The sequence below is a fragment of the Ipomoea triloba genome, chromosome 1, assembly GCF_003576645.1.
Source record: "Ipomoea triloba cultivar NCNSP0323 chromosome 1, ASM357664v1".
In the NCBI taxonomy this organism is placed as follows: domain Eukaryota; kingdom Viridiplantae; phylum Streptophyta; class Magnoliopsida; order Solanales; family Convolvulaceae; genus Ipomoea; species Ipomoea triloba.
Window position 1 is genome coordinate 2,857,337 of NC_044916.1, and position 15,328 is coordinate 2,872,664.

The 15,328-nt window shown below is 39.0% G+C and overlaps 1 protein-coding gene across 1 annotated transcript; it reads left to right on the top strand.

The window, feature by feature from the left end:
* Nucleotides 1-4,785: 4,785 nt before the first annotated feature.
* LOC116032578 (cysteine-rich receptor-like protein kinase 25) lies at nucleotides 4,786-13,930 on the top strand. The gene is made up of 13 exons (XM_031275216.1): nucleotides 4,786-5,595; nucleotides 6,359-6,457; nucleotides 6,577-6,787; nucleotides 6,880-7,117; nucleotides 7,241-7,400; nucleotides 7,517-7,824; nucleotides 11,303-12,066; nucleotides 12,141-12,290; nucleotides 12,403-12,524; nucleotides 12,640-12,850; nucleotides 12,968-13,205; nucleotides 13,311-13,464; nucleotides 13,562-13,930. Exons 1-13 carry the CDS (start codon nucleotides 4,786-4,788, stop codon nucleotides 13,883-13,885), a joined length of 3,789 nt encoding a protein of 1,262 aa, XP_031131076.1. The 3' UTR covers nucleotides 13,886-13,930.
* Nucleotides 13,931-15,328: the final 1,398 nt, after the last annotated feature.

Below are 15,328 nucleotides of genomic sequence, written 5' to 3' on the forward strand. Positions count from 1 at the left end.
CCTATTATTGGACTCTTGTCCCTTCTCCTTGATGGATTGACGTTGCTTGAAGGACGAAAGTCGATCAAGGACTCGGCGACGGTAATCGCTTCATCCACTGATTGAACATTTCGTCGTTGCACTTCTTGTTTTGCCCACGGTTGCAATCCATCGATGAAGTAGAATAATAACTCGTCTTCGGACATGTTGGGGATTTGAAGCATAAGAGTGGTAAACTCTTGCACATAGTCTTGGATAGTCCCTCGTTGCCTCAACCCCCTAAGTTGTCTACGTGCCTCATAGACCACGTTCTCAGGGTAGAAATGTCGATTGAGCTCCCTTTTGAAATCCTCCCAAGTGTCTATGCGGCAAACCCCTCGTTCGATATCGGCATGCTTTCGTCTCTACAAAAGCATAGCCGTATCAGTAAGGTATGGGGTAGCAGCCTTGATCTTCCTCGCTTTGTCGTTGAGACCAAGATTCTCGAAATATTGCTCCATTTGCCAAAGGAAATTCTCGACTTCTTTGGCATCTCTAACGCCTTTGAAGTACTCCGGCCTTGGAACCTCTACCCTTGGGCTAGGTGTCGAAGTGGACGCCTCTCCACTTACAAAGTAAGCAATGAGATGACTACGGAAATAAGTTAGGCAAGAAGCTAAAAGAAACACTCGAACTTGGTAGGGAACTTGTAATACTTCTACATTTTATTCTACACTTGGATGGTTTTTTAGATTCCTTGGATTGGTTACAAANCCACGCATCTCGGAAATGTGTAGGAAAGTGCCCTGCGCGTTACATCCTCCCCCACCTATTTCGGCGACGTCCTCGTCGCCTTGTATGCCTCCAAGCGTTTCGGACGTGCCATAGATCATCTTTGCATTCCCATGCTGCCTAGTACTCGGATAGCCTATTTGTCTTGCGCACCTCTTCAATGTCTTGTTCGAAAGACTTAGTCATCACATGTGGTGCTCGTGTTGGTATCCTCAAGGAATCGGCCTTCTTGACCCATTTAATAACTCTCATGGCCGATAGATGTGATCCTCCTTTCACCCATTTTATGGGGCCCTCGGTGGTTGGAATCATACATGTAGCCCCTTTCTTCAGAATGCACACAGTGTTAAACGATGGCATTGGGATGGCTGTGGCTTGTTGAAGAAAGTCCATCCCAAGCACAATCTTATAATCGTCCATGGGTGCTACGGAAAAATTCACTTGGCCCTCCCAAGTGCCTAAGTGTAGCCTTACGCCTCGCGCTACGCGGTTAAGCGGTTGAGCTCTCGCATTAGCGGCCTTGAGCCAACCTTCCCCCTTCGTCCAACGGAGGCCGAGTCTTCTAGCCTCATCCTCGGTCACGAAATTATGTGTAGCACCAGTATCCACTAAGGCTTGAGTGGGTTTACCATTCACCAATGCTTCCACGTACATTAGTCCCTTGCTCGAAGTCATCGCCGTTGTTTGGGCTTCCAAGGCAGTGAGGAGTTGTAGCGATCCCATCCTGCTCACCTCCTCTCCCTCATGAATCTTGGTCTCTTGTTGTTCCACCATGGCCGAAAGGGAACCAAGTTTTGGACAATCCTTCATAAGATGCGGCCCCTTACATATGTAACATGCTAGCTTCGGCATGAAGGCATTCTTCCTTTCCTCATACTCCCTTCGTGCGAAGCCTCTATCCCTAGTCCCAGTTGGTGGCTTTCTTTGGTTATCCCTCGCTTGGCCATCGTGCTGCTCTCCCCCACCTATTATTGGACTCTTGTCCCTTCTCCTTGATGGATTGACGTTGCTTGAAGGACGAAAGTCGATCAAGGACTCGGCGACGGTAATCGCTTCATCCACTGATTGAACATTTCGTCGTTGCACTTCTTGTTTTGCCCACGGTTGCAATCCATCGATGAAGTAGAATAATAACTCGTCTTCGGACATGTTGGGGATTTGAAGCATAAGAGTGGTAAACTCTTGCACATAGTCTTGGATAGTCCCTCGTTGCCTCAACCCCCTAAGTTGTCTACGTGCCTCATAGACCACGTTCTCAGGGTAGAAATGTCGATTGAGCTCCCTTTTGAAATCCTCCCAAGTGTCTATGCGGCAAACCCCTCGTTCGATATCGGCATGCTTTCGTCTCTACAAAAGCATAGCCGTATCAGTAAGGTATGGGGTAGCAGCCTTGATCTTCCTCGCTTTGTCGTTGAGACCAAGATTCTCGAAATATTGCTCCATTTGCCAAAGGAAATTCTCGACTTCTTTGGCATCTCTAACGCCTTTGAAGTACTCCGGCCTTGGAACCTCTACCCTTGGGCTAGGTGTCGAAGTGGACGCCTCTCCACTTACAAAGTAAGCAATGAGATGACTACGGAAATAAGTTAGGCAAGAAGCTAAAAGAAACACTCGAACTTGGTAGGGAACTTGTAATACTTCTACATTTTATTCTACACTTGGATGGTTTTTTAGATNCTTGAGGGGTATTTATACCCATTCCACCTCCTCAATGGATGGTGGAGATCTAAATAATCCTACGGCTAGAATTAATTCTCTAGAATCCTCCCTAACTATCTTTACACACTTGAGGATTCCATAAAATTCTAGAATATTCTATGGTTTCCTACAACCTCTACACTTATGTACATGACTCTAGATCATTCTAGCAATTATGGAAACCTATACACAACCTTTAGAAAAGTCCGGAAAAGTGTAGCAAACCTTGGCAAGATGTCCCACGCGTCTCAGAAATGTGTAGGAAAGTGCCCAGCGCGTTACAATTGGCACACCTTACACTATTTGGACATATGAATGACTTCAGGATAATTATATTTATATGTATTTTTATTAAATTTAGACTTATTGGTAGAAAAAAAAAAAAAAAACTAAATTGTCTGTCACGTTTAGGAACCAAACTCGATATCAAAGTTTCCACTCCTGTCGATGTTAATTCCTGGCTTTAATTTCCACCGTAAATGAACAAACTACCTCAGTCTCCTCAAGTCTTCGCCTTTTAAACCGTAAAACACGCTATACCAACAATTAATAATACAACTCAGGGGAAGAACGAAATCCTTTGACAAGTCCTCAAGTGATTGATTATAGGTAAGCAGGATTTAACCCTCTATAATTTGACTACCCTGTGGTGATTTATCCCCTTTTGTGAGCAAATATGCAGTGAAACTATTGTGTCCCCTAATCTTTTACCAAAACATTTTCCTCCAATAACCACTTAATTAAGTCACACTAAGACGTACTAATTTTGTTCGTGCCAGATATAATCTAGCTACATTGAGACTAATTCAAAGAGTAATTTTATGTGTGCCAGATAAGATTCATGACATCTCATCTGATGAGCACTTAATCAAATACCGAATAAATTAAAGACAAGCTAAGGAAATCTTTATTTTTTTTTTTTTTTTTAACAAAGAGAATTTTATTGATAATTAAAACCTAGGGGATGAAAATCCCCGCTGATCATACAAAAGAGCCAGTTTGACCTTTATAGGTAAAGAAGTACAAGAGTGAAAAAGAGCGGGCGAGCTACTGTTAAGTCCTTCTGAAGCAAGTGCGTCAGCCACCTGGTTGGCCTCCCTATAGATATGTGTCAGGGTTGAACCCCACAAGGAAAGGCAAGAACGGATGTACTGAACNGCTCGAGTGATTTTGCAATCTGAGACAAGGTGACCAAACTTTTGACAGTTAAGACAGTAAGGCGGTATATACTCATAGATAACCGGTTGGGCAAAACCTCCAAAAGAACCGTTGGTGATCCAAACTTGATCTGGTTTTTCAATGCTAACATTGAGTTCCACACAGACCCGAGCTATGGATGGTCGGTTTTGCAGCAAAGTGGAGGAGTCAACTTTTAAAGGAGTTCCTATGAGATTGGCAATTGAACAAAGAGCTTCTTTGTCCTGTAGATGTGTTGGCAAGCCCTCAAATGCTATCCAAATGGGGACAATTGGCGATTCGATGTCTGGACGAAAATCTGGCGTCCATTTGAAGATATTCATGAAGTAACCTTGAATCGACCAAGATTTTCGGAGCCAGCAGCGCTGAAAGTCGTCTTCAAGATCGAAGTTGATGAGGACATGTCGTTGATCAATCAAGCCAAGGGAAAAGGCTCCACCAAATCCGATAAGATCGAACGTTTTTCGTAGATCTGCCATTGTTGGGCGCCCTTTATTGAACTTGCCGATAAGAGCAAATTTAAATTTTTGAGAGAAACGATGAATTTCTTGATCTGAAAAAGCAACAGCTGGCATTCCTTTGAATTTGCTTGGAGGTTTGAGGTTGGAGACAACAGAGGATTTAGAGAGGATGTCAGCGAAGGAGCGGGAAGGGGGCTTGTCGGCCCCCGGCGCCGCCGCCATAGCCGTGAAGGAGAAAGCACTATTGATGGAGCGTTTTTAGGGATTCACTGTTGAGAGCTCTAATCTAGTAGCTAAGGAAATCTTTATGAGTACTTAATCAAATACCGAATAAATTAAATACGAGCTAAGAAAACCCTTAGGCTGTCCTTATCCTAGTCAATCTTTCCCTTGCTAGATGAGATGACACATTAAAAAATAATTTTTTCTTTTTATATGATGACATGGTTAGCAAACCTGCTATTGCAGCAAATTTACTAATCTTACAAAATACAGTATTGCAAGGATAAAGATATGACAGAGTTAAAGATAGTCTTACATTTGACCAGCCTAAACTCCTGTCTACTCCTTCCTTCACGTTGTTCCTACTGTACGACAATAAATAAAACAACCTACTACTACTAGATATGTACTTGTGTTGCTGTGATATATCATACACGTATACACATCACGCAATAAGATGATCATGATTTGGTCTTTCGTGTTGATGAGCTTCATCACCATCACCAAAGGCAGCTCTAATCTTGATCTAAGGCATCGCTGCCCAGATCGAGCTTATTACACTCCTAACAGCCCCTACAAAGCCAACCTCGATGTTCTCCTCTCTAATCTTTATTCCAATGCCACCCTACACAACGGTTTCTACTACACCACCGTCGGTTCCAACGACACCGTGTACGGCTCGTTCTTGTGCCGCGGCGACGTCTCCCCGGACGTTTGCCGCAACTGCATTGGAGATGCCCGGAAAGAGATACTAGAGATTTGCCCCAATGGAACCACGGCTATGATTTGGTACGATAACTGCATGTTGCGTTACTCGGAGACGTCCATGTTGGGAAAATTCGACCAAACGACATGGTTCACCATGAATAACAAGGATAACGATACTCAACCGAATGCGTATATGAGGTTAGTGGGGAAAATGTTGGATCAGATAACCGCTCGAGCTTCGACTGGTTTCGACAAGAAATTTGCTGTGTTAGAAGCTGATTTTAGTGTGTTTGAGAGGGTGTACGCTCTTGGACAGTGTACCCCGGACCTTTCTAGCGTTGACTGTCAAATATGTTTCAGAAGTGCTATTGCATTGCTGCCTCGTTGCTGTAATGGCGCCGTGGGTGCTAGAGCTGTGTACCCAAACTGTTACGTTAGGTACGAGCTCTACCCTTTCTATAATCTCTCCGCCGTGGCCACACCGGCGCCGCCTCCTATCCATCCTCCTCCGCCAACTATGCTTCCCAATTCCGCTAGCAGCAAAGGTAAACTTGATCTGGTGATTCTTTATGCTGGACTTGACTCTTTACTGACTTCTCCAACAATTTCTCTTGTTAGTTAATTGTACAGTTTTTACTCTTGTTGGAACTCGAACTTTTGATTTGGTTTTGATATCACTTGTTAGAATCAAGTAATACATTCTTTGTAAGTTACTTCGTATAAGTTTTGGCGTAGTGATAAGCACTTGATCAAACAAGTGACATCAAAGTCAGGCCACATATTAGAGTAGTCCAAGCAAGAATAAAAATTGTACATTGTGCAGTTAGCTAAGAGTGAGAATTGTTGAACAGAGGCATCAAAATCAGTAACTACTATTTGAGGGTGTGCACATTGAATATAGTATATACAGTTGGCCTGGTAACACTTACAAGAAATTTGTACAAATTCTGTAATCCATAATCTTGCTAATTGTTTGAGTGTATCTGTGATTGAGGATTAATTATAATTTGGGTTTTCAATGTTAATGGAAAATTATTAAGGTCCATTTGGATATATTCATGCAGGGAGAGAAAAATCTTCTGGAAAAGTGATTATTGCAGCCTCTGTAGGGTTAGTCACTGGGATATTGCTCTTCGTTATATGCTTCTGTTTCTTGAAAAAGAGAAGAGCAAAGAAGGCTCTTTCTGCGAAGGAGACAATTGCTGGTAATATAGCACCAGATTGCATGTGCTTATTATCAATTGTTCTTATTAGTAATACATATTAATTAAATCCGTTTGGCATTTATAAATCATGTAGACATGACTGAGATTCCAATAGAGGAGTCGGTACAATATGAATTCAGTACTATTGAAGCTATCACAAATTGTTTCTCCCTCGATAATAAGATTGGTGAAGGTGGATACGGTGCTGTTTACAAAGTAAAGTTTGATTTATCTAGTCTTTTAATGTGCAAGATTGGATGTTCAACAGTTTCGATTATTTATGAATTTTAATTGTTTACTGGTCATGACCCTGTTTGGTAAATGGCGGTATTCAGGGAAGGCTTCCCAATGGACAAGATGTAGCGGTGAAGAGGCTATCAAGGACTTCAACACAAGGAGTTGCAGAATTCAAGAATGAGGTTGCATTGGTTGCAAAGCTTCTACATAGAAATTTAGTAAGGGTGCTGGGATTTTGCTTGCACGGAGAAGAAAAGATACTTATCTATGAATTTGTTCCCAACAAAAGTCTTGACTACTTTTTATTTGGTTAGTTTCTGACTATAAAATAAAATAGAGATATCAGAATAATAACTTGAATTTTTGGGTTTAATTAAGTTCTATTAATTATTATTATGCAGATCCAGTGAAGAAGCAACAATTGAATTGGCCCACTCGTTATAAGATCATAGAAGGAATAGCTCGTGGACTCCTTTATCTTCATGAGGATTCACATCTCAAAATCATACACCGCGATTTGAAAGCAAGCAACGTGTTATTAGACGAAGATATGAACTCCAAAATATCTGACTTTGGCCTAGCAAAGATTTTTATGATTGATCAAACTCAAGAAAATACAAGTAGAGTTGTCGGAACATAGTAAGTTTTAATTCTCACATATGTATGAAATCTAAATTGTTTATTCAACTCACATCTCAGGAAGCTTAGAACAGTACTTGTTCTTGTTTGATTACATCCTCTATTTATGCTATGGTTTTACAGTGGGTACATGGCTCCCGAATATGTTATGCGTGGCTTGTTCTCTGGGAAGTCGGATGTTTTCAGTTTCGGAGTTCTACTTCTAGAGATTATAACGGGAATGAAAAACAGTTCTTTCCCCAGCATCATGGAATCAACTGGACCTCAAGATCTTCCTAGCTATGTGAGTATATACATATTAGAAAATTCATCATAAAAAAAACTGAAAATATATGTTTTGAAGCACACACTTACATACATTTTATACTGGTTTGAGCATGGAAGTGGTTAATGTTGCAGGCTTGGAAGCATTGGAGGGAGGGCAGACCCTTAGACATGGTGGATCAAAGTCTTGGAGGTTTGTATTCGAGAAATGAAGTGATCCAATGTATCCATGTTGGGTTGTTGTGTGTCCAAGAAGAGGTGGATGATAGGCCAACAATGGCGAATGTTGTGTTGATGCTGAATAGTTATTCTGCTACAAGGAGGACACCTAATCCACCTGCATTTTTCACCGGTTTAAGTCAGATTTTGGCAGGACAAGAGGCGGATCAATCCAGAAACAAGCCACAACCATTGTCAGTGAATCAAGTTTCCACTTCAGAGCTGTATCCTAGATAATTTTAGGCTGAAATTTTTTTTTTTTAAATTTTTTTATACATTATATTTCTTAGTTTAGGCTAGACTAAGTATAAGTTCTCAGACTTCAAGAGTCGTTAAAAGAGATCAATCATGAATGATAAGAAATCCATCTCTACCTTACCATCGAAATATTGCTATTAAGTTTTTTCTCCACCTTACCAACGAAATATTGCTATTAAGTTTTTTTTTTTTTGAGTACTACTGACTCTGTTACAATGTAGTATTTGTTCATAGTTACGTTCTCAACCTAACCTATTGAAACACAAAGAGTTAACCGTGGGAGTGTAAACCGGGTGCCAATGGACCACAAACAAGGTCTTTGGCAATATTGCTATTAAGTTAGGTGATTAATTTGTTGTACACCAAATCAATGCAATTGTTAGTGTCAATGTCAAAGTCTTCCTAAAGATGGGGTACTTGTCTAATAATGACAAAGTCTTCCTTCAAACTTTCTAATTTCGTGGGACCCATCATTTATTAAATCCTTTTGTCTTCCTACTTTGTTTTTTCTTTAGAAGTTCGAAATAATATTATTTCTTTCAAGATTGATTTGTTGTTTATACTTATAATTCAATCTATCTTTCTTTAATTTGCAATTATGATATTTGAATTTAATGTGTCAAATCAATAATAGTTTATAACAACTTTACAGCACAAATGAATCATTCTTGGAGAGTTACAATTCAAGAGTTTAGGATTAATGAGGTTGATGTGGTTCCATGTTTTGACATAGAAATTTAGTTAGAATTTTGAGGTTTTACAATGAAGGGAAGAAAATATGCTCATTCATCAATTTGTGCCCAACAAAATGTTAATTTGTGAATGATATCAAACTATAATATTTATTTCTAATTAATTGAGTAATTTAGTAATGATATATTTATAGTTTAAGGTGCGTGTGAATGATATCAAACTATAATATTTATTTCTAATTTAGTAAGGTGCGTATGTTTAAAGATTAAAGTGCATTATTTTCTAGTTTAACGTGTATCAGTTCAAGACACTTTTTTTTTTTGAAAGGAAGTTCAAGACACTTGATTATTCACATTCATGTTGTCACCTGAACCATACCACACAGACGTGAAAAGTGTCTTGAACCATACCATACAGACGTGCAAACATATCGTGATCGTTGGCTGAGATCATGGTTGCAGTAGGCGCTAGGCGCTAGTCGGGTGGTAGACTAGCGCCTAGCGCCTAAGCGGTCTAGGCGGCGCATAGGCGGTACCTAAGCGGTTCTAGGCGGCGACCTATAAAAACAAAAAATTAGTTCATGTGTGTGGGTGTATGTCATATAATATATATTATATATATCTCTCTTACTTCTCTTACTTATATAAATAAATAAATTAAAATATATATAAATATAATAATAAAATTAACAAGGCCGACTCGCTCGAGTTAACTCGGCTAACTCTGCCGAGTTGGGTGAGTTAACTCGGCCAAATTCAACCTAGTCGGCCGCCAATTCGGTCCAGTCGGCCGAGTTAGGCGCTAGGCGGCCTCCTAGGCAGTCGACCACCTAGGCGGACGCCTAGGGAGCGATTCGCCTCGGTCTAGGAACGCCTAGCGCCTAGGCGGGGATTTTTGCAACAGTGGCTGAGATTAGATCAATGACTACAAATCAATAAAAATAGAAAAATTGGTGTCATTTTGATAATTTCAATGATATGTTGGTGCATTTAAATGTGTTTGGTGGTGCTTTGAGTCCAATATAATGTACTGTCAAATATTATCGTGTGCACCACAGACCAACCCTTAGTGCTCCACTCAACAGGGGTATCAAACCCATTGGTCACGGGAAATATCAACGGTTCAATAGACCCGTGGGTCTAACAGTACTATTCAATGTGTCTATCGAACCCATTGCATTTTTAACCCACTTGGTGGTGTACCACAAATCATGGCTTATTGTACCACAGACCAATGCTTAGTGCAACACATACCACTACTTAGTGCACTACAAAAATATACATGGTGCACAAAATTACAAAATTGTCGCGACCTTTTTCCCTTTTTCTTGATTTTCAGCCACTTGGTGGAGCACCATAGACAATCGCTTAGTGCACCACAGATTAATAGTTTGTGCAATACAAAAATATATATGGTACACAAAATTACAAAAATGTCACCACAATTTTTTTTTCTTTTTCATTGGTTTTTAACCGTTGATTTGAGCTCATCCAATGATTCAAAATTGATGGCATGTTCGCATGGGAGAAGGCCTCGCACCTGATCGGTTTATATATATATATAGTAAAGAAAATATTGAAATAAATAAGAATTGGGTTAATCATTAAATAATAATTATGACGGATAAAATAAGTTGAGGAATAAAATTTTTAAAATTTCCAATACGTCACGAATTTAGACCTAAGAACTCGTACTGTAGATCAGTGAGATCAGACAATTAGGAATGGAACTACTAGATGCCAGACTGACAGTCACTAGTGCCGACAACGAATGGACGACGAACTTTGTCTTAAACCAATCAAAGCATATTATTAAGTCAATAAATAGGAAAAATAGAAATAAAAAGTGAAAGTGTACATAGCACGTCACGTTTCCGAAACAAACGGCGTAATCAGATCAGAGTTCCAATCTCATTGGCTGTCGATATCAATTATAGTTCACGGCTTTAATTTCCACCACAAATGAAATGAACAAACTTTTCGCTTTTGAGTCTTCCTTTGTAATAAGACACTTAAAACACGATAATTAATACAACTCAAATGCATGAGTATAAAAATATATTTTTGATCTTGGAGGATGTGTGTGTCAGCTCAAATGCAGATATGTCTTAACGTGTTGTTGGTGCGATTGCACCATTAGTTATGTAAAAACGTACAAATAATGTTAGGAAATGGACAACAAAGAAATGACCAATGGACCAACAAACATACAACATACCATTAGGTACGCATTACCACAAAACTCACCATTCAGTATGCATAAACGTATCACACAATGTTCGAAAAGGCACCATTAAGTGTGGTGAGGTACAGTACATTTTTTTGTATGTGTGGCGTGTTTTGTGGTGCATTATGCATTCTTTGTTGTGCATTTCTTAACACGTACTATTGATATATTTTTGCATAACTAATGCGACCTCACGTTAAGACATGATCGTATTGGAACTTGGTCATATATATATTTAGAATTTACATTACCAGTACTATTAAATATAAATTTTTAATTTAAAAATATTAAATAAGATAAGCAAAGAGAATAGAATTGATTAATAATTATAAAATCTGACCAACCACAACTCAATCAACTCCTCTCTTACCCAATCCTTTCTTCACGCTATTCCCCGCCACGACAACAAATAAAATGACCGTATAAGCATCTTCTCCACTGTATATATAGTGATTATCATATGTTGCTGTGATATACCAAAAAATATACGATGATGGTCATGATTTGGTTTTGGTTGTTGATGAGCCTCATTGACATCACCAAAGGTATCCCTTATCTTAGTCTAAGAATTAATTGCCCAAAAAGAATTTCTTCTTATTACTACACTCCTAACAGCACCTATAAAGCCAACCTTGACCTTCTCCTCTCTAATCTTTATTCCAATGCCACCCGAGACAATGGCTTCTACCACACCACAGTCGGCGACGGGACTTCCAACGACACCGTGCACGGCTTTTTCTTGTGCCGGGGAGACGTCTCCGCCTACGTTTGCCGCAACTGCATTGGAGATGCCCGTAAGGAGATATTGGAGCTTTGCGGCGGTGTAACGCCGGCGATTATTTGGTTCGATGAGTGCATGTTGCGTTACTCGCAGAAGTCCATGTTTGGGATATTAGACACATCAACCTACTTCATAACTTCAAACAAGGGTAACAACGATACACAACCAAATGGGTTCATACAGTTGGTGGGAAACATGTTGAATCAGTTAATCCCTCCAGCGTTATCCAGTGGCTCCGACAAGAAATTTGCAGTGTTAGAAGCTAATTTTAGCGCGTTTGAGACGGTGTACGCTCTTGGACAGTGTACTCCCGACCTTTCTAACGATGACTGTCAGATATGCCTCACAAATGCTATTTCACTGTTGTCTAGTAACTGTTTTGGAGCCTTAGGTGCTAGAGCTGTGTTCCCAAGTTGTAACGTTAGGTATGAGATCGTCCCTTTCTACAATCTCTCCGCCTTCGGAAGACCAGCACCCACTATACTTCCCAATTCCTCTACCACCAAAGGTAAACTTGCTAATTTTTCTTTTCCCCATTAGAAAAACAAAGTGGGTAAGGTTCATTTCAATCTATCTGTGCAGGGAATAAAGGAAAATCATCTGCAAAAGTGATTATTATTGCAGCCTCTGTAGTGTCAGTCACTGGGATACTACTCTTCGTTTTATGCTTCTATTTCTTGAAAATGAGAAGAGCAAAGAAGTCCCGTTCTAATGTGAAGGAGAAAACTAGTGGTAAAATAGTGGCAGATGACCGATTATATATATTGCTTGTGATTATCAGATCAATTGAGTTCCTCTATCTGTTCTTGTTAGTAACAAATCCATTTATATATCATGCATGTAGGTATGACTGAGATTCCAACTGAGCAGTCGACACAATATGATTTTAGTACCATTCAAGCAGTCACAAATTACTTCTCCCCTGATAATAAAATTGGTGAAGGTGGATATGGTGCTGTTTACAAGGTAAAATTTGATCTAGCCAGTCTTTTAATCAGCATCATTGGATTTTCATTTTAGACACTTATAAATTTTAATTGTTGAGCAATAATGATACATGTTATATATTGGTGATGTTCAGGGAAGGCTTCCAAACGGGCAAGATGTGGCAGTGAAGAGGTTGTCAAAAAATTCAACACAAGGAACTGAAGAATTCAAGAATGAGGTTGCATTGGTCGCCAAACTTCAACATAGAAATTTAGTAAAGTTGCTAGGGTTTTGTTTGGAGAGACAAGAGAAGATACTCATCTATGAATTTGTTCCCAACAAGAGTCTTGATTACTTTTTATTTGGTTAGTTTCAAATTGGAAAATGACTTTTTTTTTTTCAACCAAGATTTTATTGACTAATAAAGATCAAACTAATAACCTGACTTGAGGGCTTAAATTCTATTAATAAATATTATGCAGATCCAGAGAAAAAACATCTATTGAATTGGTTCATTCGTTATAAGATCATAGGAGGCATAGCCCGTGGAATCCTTTATCTTCATGAAGATTCACATCTCAAAATCATACATCGTGATTTGAAAGCAAGTAACGTGCTATTAGATGGAGATATGAATTCAAAAATATCTGACTTTGGCCTAGCAAGAATTTTTATGTTTGATCAAACTCATGGGAATACAAGTAGAGTTATCGGAACATAGTAAGTTTTAGTTTTCACACGCACATATGTATATTCAATTCATCAATCGCAATCGTAATCGTTCTTGTTTTGATTAGATCCTTTATTTATGTTATGATTTTGCAGTGGTTACATGTCTCCGGAATATGTTTTGCATGGCTTGTTTTCGGTGAAGTCGGATGTTTTCAGCTTCGGTGTCCTACTCTTGGAAATTATAACCGGAAAGAAAAACAGTTCTTTGTCCATGCACTCAACTGGAGCGCAAGATCTTCTTAGCTATGTGAGTATAAAAAAAATCCATAAGAAATACTAAAAATCGCTATTAAAGCACATTTTATACTGGCTTGAGAATTGAACTGGCTTGGTTAATGTTGCAGGCTTGGAAACATTGGAGGGAGGGCAAAGCATTAGAGATGGTGGATCAAAGTCTTGGAGGATTGTATTCGAGAAATGAAGTGATCCAATGTATCCATGTTGGGTTGTTGTGTGTCCAAGAAGAGGTGGAAGATAGGCCAACAATGGCGAATGTTGTGCTGATGCTCAATAGTCATTCTGCTACAAGGAATACACCTAATCCACCTGCATTTTTCACCGGTTTCAGTCAGATGATTTCGGGAGGAGAAGAGGCGGACCAATCCAGAAGCAAGCCACAACCATTGTCCGAGAATGAAGTTTCCTCATCGGAGTTGTATCCTAGATAATTTTAAGAAGATCCTGTGCGGCCTACTGAATAAATAGAATAATTGTTGGCAAGAATCGAGCTTAACCTTCAAATATAAGAATTATGCTTCACGGCTCCATCTACTCTGCTACATACTATCTTAATTAGGGCTGCTTTTTTTTTTTTTTTTTTTTTAATACTACTAACTCTATTAGAATGCGTACTCCACTGAGGCTCGAACCCACCACCTCCCGTATAAAGGGAAGGGTTTGATGCCACTGGACTACAAGGTCCTTGGCTAAAAAATAAAATTCATATACTTTGAACTAGGGTTTGAACTTTTCCATAAAATAAAATCGCTAGTTGTAAGTGTTTTTTTTTAGTACTATTGAGTAGTATCACTTTAATATACTTTATGTACCCACTACTGAGGTTCAATCCTGTGACTTCCCTCCGAACCGGTTTTTGGATTTTTTGTGGCTTCATTCTTATAAATAAATGAGGTTCTACCAAAAGTATAAGCCCTATATTTAAAATCAATACCTAAAATATATGATTTTTACTTCAAGTTATCTCTGCAGATTCCGGGCTTGAGACATCTTGGGAAAAAACATAATGGTTTTGTCATGCTCAATTAATTAGGTCTTAATTATTAGGAGAGATGAGGGATTTGGGATAAAACTGATGTGTTTTAGTATTAATTGTAGATTTTTTTTTATTTCCTAAGTAATAACTAGATCAAAAATAAATATAAGACCCTCTAAAAATGGAGGCCCTGTGTTGTTGTCCGATCTTGCACGTCCTAAAATCTGACCATGACTATCATTTAAGGAGAGCGATAGAGGTGTCAATTGAACGCAAGGTGATTGGCTCGGTAATTGTAAGTTTGGCATGGCATGGATAAAAAATCATTGTTTATTAAATATTGTTAACCAACTAGTCAACCATGCAAAATGCCAAAAGTCTTGTTCGTATGAATGGGGCAGCGGAGGTCACGGGGAAGCTGAAGGATTTGTGTTTGTACTTTAATTTTGAGATTCAAAAATCAAAATTCCACTCTTGTCTCTCTTAATTCCCTATTGTATTAATACCCCATATAGTCCTCGACTATAATGGTTTTACTCAATTTAGTCTTAAGTGACTTTTTGTACTCTATTTGGCCCTCGACTTTAATGGTTTTACCCACTTTAGTCCTCTGTTAAGAATTTTGTTTGTTGGGTGTTAATAACAAGGTTAACATGGTAATTTCATTTCTATTTTATTTTTTATCAAATTAATTATTAATTATATGTCCTAATTTATCTCCCTCTTCTGCATAGTTGATACAGTTTCCTCATTCCCCTTGGTACCAGCAGATGATAGATCACTGGGCTGCTCTGAGTGCCATCCCCTAGCTAAAAGACAGGGCCAAACAGCTTATCAGAAAAGTTCATTCAACTCAACTTTTCTTAGTCGAAATTTACCTGTCAAAAACTTTAGAATT